General features: G+C 41.3%; 1 protein-coding gene across 1 annotated transcript in view; it reads right to left on the reverse strand.

The window, feature by feature from the left end:
* The window catches only part of LOC103507264 (eukaryotic initiation factor 4A-III), a 15295-nt gene extending 12459 nt beyond the window's left edge, over positions 1 to 2836 (reverse strand). Inside the window, exon 1 of the mRNA XM_026822173.1 lies at positions 2564 to 2836. Within this exon, the coding sequence (XP_026677974.1) occupies positions 2564 to 2814 (251 nt within the window). The 5' untranslated portion in view covers positions 2815 to 2836. The remainder of the gene's footprint in view (positions 1 to 2563) is intronic.
* Between the last annotated feature and the right edge of the window lie 6 nt (positions 2837 to 2842).

Here is a 2842-nt window from a genome sequence, read left to right on the forward strand (position 1 = left end):
CAATATGAGATAGGATCACTTTATGCTATGATTCTAACAGGGTAAATACACAAGGTCCAACATGAGTAAAGTCGGTGAAAACGGAGTACTTTAAAACCTTTTACTGTTCATATTAAGAAGTACTTGTCTAGGGTAAGCATAGAAACCATTTTGCCATTCGAAGGATACGTATCTAAACTGAATATCGTATGATGTGACAATCCTGTTCCTTCTTTGGTTCAAAAAATTCATCATTATTTATAAGTTGAAGATCGATACCGTACATTAAAAATCATAGTAGGTCTCCTCTTATTGACTCCTATAAAAACAAATAAAAACATAAAAGTCACTACTCCAACTGAGACTATACCTCGCATAGTTCGTCAAGAAGCACCGGCACCTTTCTCTTCTCACCTTCAAACTGTGGGACACGCTGGAGATACTATGAAAACTGGTAGTGAGTTTCGTCAGGTAGAAACATATGAGATTCTCCCTTCCATCCCAAGAAAAAACTTCTCCAAACTATCTCCCTTGACACACTTTGTTACCTCCAGAATAGTCGGTGGTTTATTTTAACCTCATTCATAATAATAAGATAGTTCATTTACTCCCTAAATCTGACGATCCGATAAGGTCATATTATTTTTCCTATCCAATAAGATAAAGATTTACTAGTTAAAGAAGAAGAAACAGTGTCTATTTACAACAGTAGTTTTCTCTCTAATTACATTATACCAACTTAAAAGTCCACCTGACCGAGGTCTTTTCTACTCTCTCCGTGTGAAGTGTCACTCGAGTTACGTACCTCTATACGGTGCTCTCTCTCTCTACCTTAGTACTTCTCAAGTCTAGGCCATGGACCATTCTGAGACCTTTTTCTCCTAGTAGGATTTGACGAACCACCCCGTTTTCACATTCTCCTTTTTATGTGTCTATCCTCTCTTTTTAGACCCTCCTCCTTTCTGTCTTCACCTTTTTCCTTGTCTCTTTTCTTCCCTCCCCTTTCCTTTTCTTCTCTATTCTTAAAACGACTGGACATAGTAGACATTTGTCTGAATTTCATTGAACCAACGAAAAAAAAATGACGAGCATCCCCCATTCTTGGGGTCGTCATCCAAGAAACGACAATAACACATAAATTGATAGGTAACAGTTAATAATTTAAGGTATGTAACCGACCCTAACTTGAGGTGCGGGATGACCTAAACTGGTCACTCAGCTCGCAAAAATGTGAGAGACTGATTATAATAAAAACTGGTGATTATGAATGAGTGTGGTGAGACAATGTCGGCTCATAACTTAGTGTGACGCGAGCGAGCGCGCGCGTGCAGGTGAACTACATGTTGTTCACACGTGACGCATTAGTTATACTAAATGGTTATTGGCACCGAATGCTAGTGTCATCTCACCACCCAGAACGGACCGAGGAATACCACACAAAGGCTGAGTCTGCCATAATCGGCTCCAGCCCGGCTAGACAAAGTAAACAAAGTTGCTTTACCTTTTTCTACGTAACGGCTATCCCTTTACGGCCACACTCACCCTCTTACGTCAGTAATCGATAAGTATTACCCCAACTTAAATTTAAGTCCATCTCAAGGATATTGGGGTGTTTAAAGTCCCAGATTTGCTCACTTTAAAGTGCCTTTAAAGCGAACGTGCGTCGCGTTGTTTCCTGATCTTATCCTTCTGTTCGATTCTCCTAAAAAGTTTTTCGGTCCAAATCTTCGAACCTTCCTTATTCGATTCTCCAAAACGACTCTCTGGTCCGACCTCTGGTTCAATCGCCTCCAACGAAAGACTGAAACTATTTTAGTTACCGGAATGAACAAGAGAAGAAGAAGAAGAGGATCCGGAAAAAGGATAAACATTATCCCAGCCGCAAAGCACAAGTCAGAGAAGGTTCGGTAACATGAACAAAGATTCATTCATGTATTTATTATAAAAAGAAGGGCAAAATTAGGATGTCCTAACCAGCGAGCCATCTAAGCCCCCAGCGTTCCCACACTCGGTAATCAAAGCAGTTCTCGCTACTGTCAACCATAGGACGCTCTATAACGTCGTCATGATGAGGTGGGTTCTAACTTGCTTTACGGGCCTACTTGCCCATTCGCATCGGCAAAGACACAAAACACCAAACCAGACAGTATGCCACCCGTTTTGAGCTTTCCCTCTTCTTTTCTACTCTTTTCTTTCACGGTCGGAAACAATCGAACCCTTCCATCGCGCGGAGTAACATTCGTCGACCCAGCGCCCACACTAAGCGCGTGAGCTCCGCTTGACAATAGTTCTTGTCTATTCCCAAGCAAGAGCCTTCGCCGACCGAATAAGCGATAGGACCTTACGGTGTGACCAGCGATGTCCGCCCCGGGGCGCCGGGCGGGGGGGAATTTCATCGACGAAATTAACAGGAAGATGAGCACCTCAGCGTAAAAAAAAAGAATTTTTTTTTTTTTAAAAAAAAAAAAAAAAAAAAAAAAAAAAAAAAAAAATCATCTTTAGCCAAACCTAGTGCCAGCCAAGAATTGAGTTCAGGATCACCAGCTTGAAAACCTAATGTGAAATCTGAGCTTCTAAGGTTGAAATGCTTACCTGAGTTGCAGGTGGTAAATATCTGTAGACATCATAGATCTGCTCCTTGAATCCTTTATTCAACATCTCATCTGCCTCATCCAGAACCAACATTTTGATGTTCCTTGTCCTCAACACACGTCTTCTAATCATGTCAAATACACGACCTGGTGTTCCTGACACAACATGCTGTCCATAGTCCAGCTTACGTAAGTCTTCACTTAGATTTGTGCCTCCAATGCATGCATGACATTGAACGTTCATGAAATCTCCAAGAGCCAAAACAACCTTT

This window comes from Diaphorina citri, unplaced genomic scaffold (assembly GCF_000475195.1).
Source record: "Diaphorina citri unplaced genomic scaffold, Diaci psyllid genome assembly version 1.1 scaffold301, whole genome shotgun sequence".
Lineage (NCBI taxonomy): Eukaryota > Metazoa > Arthropoda > Insecta > Hemiptera > Psyllidae > Diaphorina > Diaphorina citri.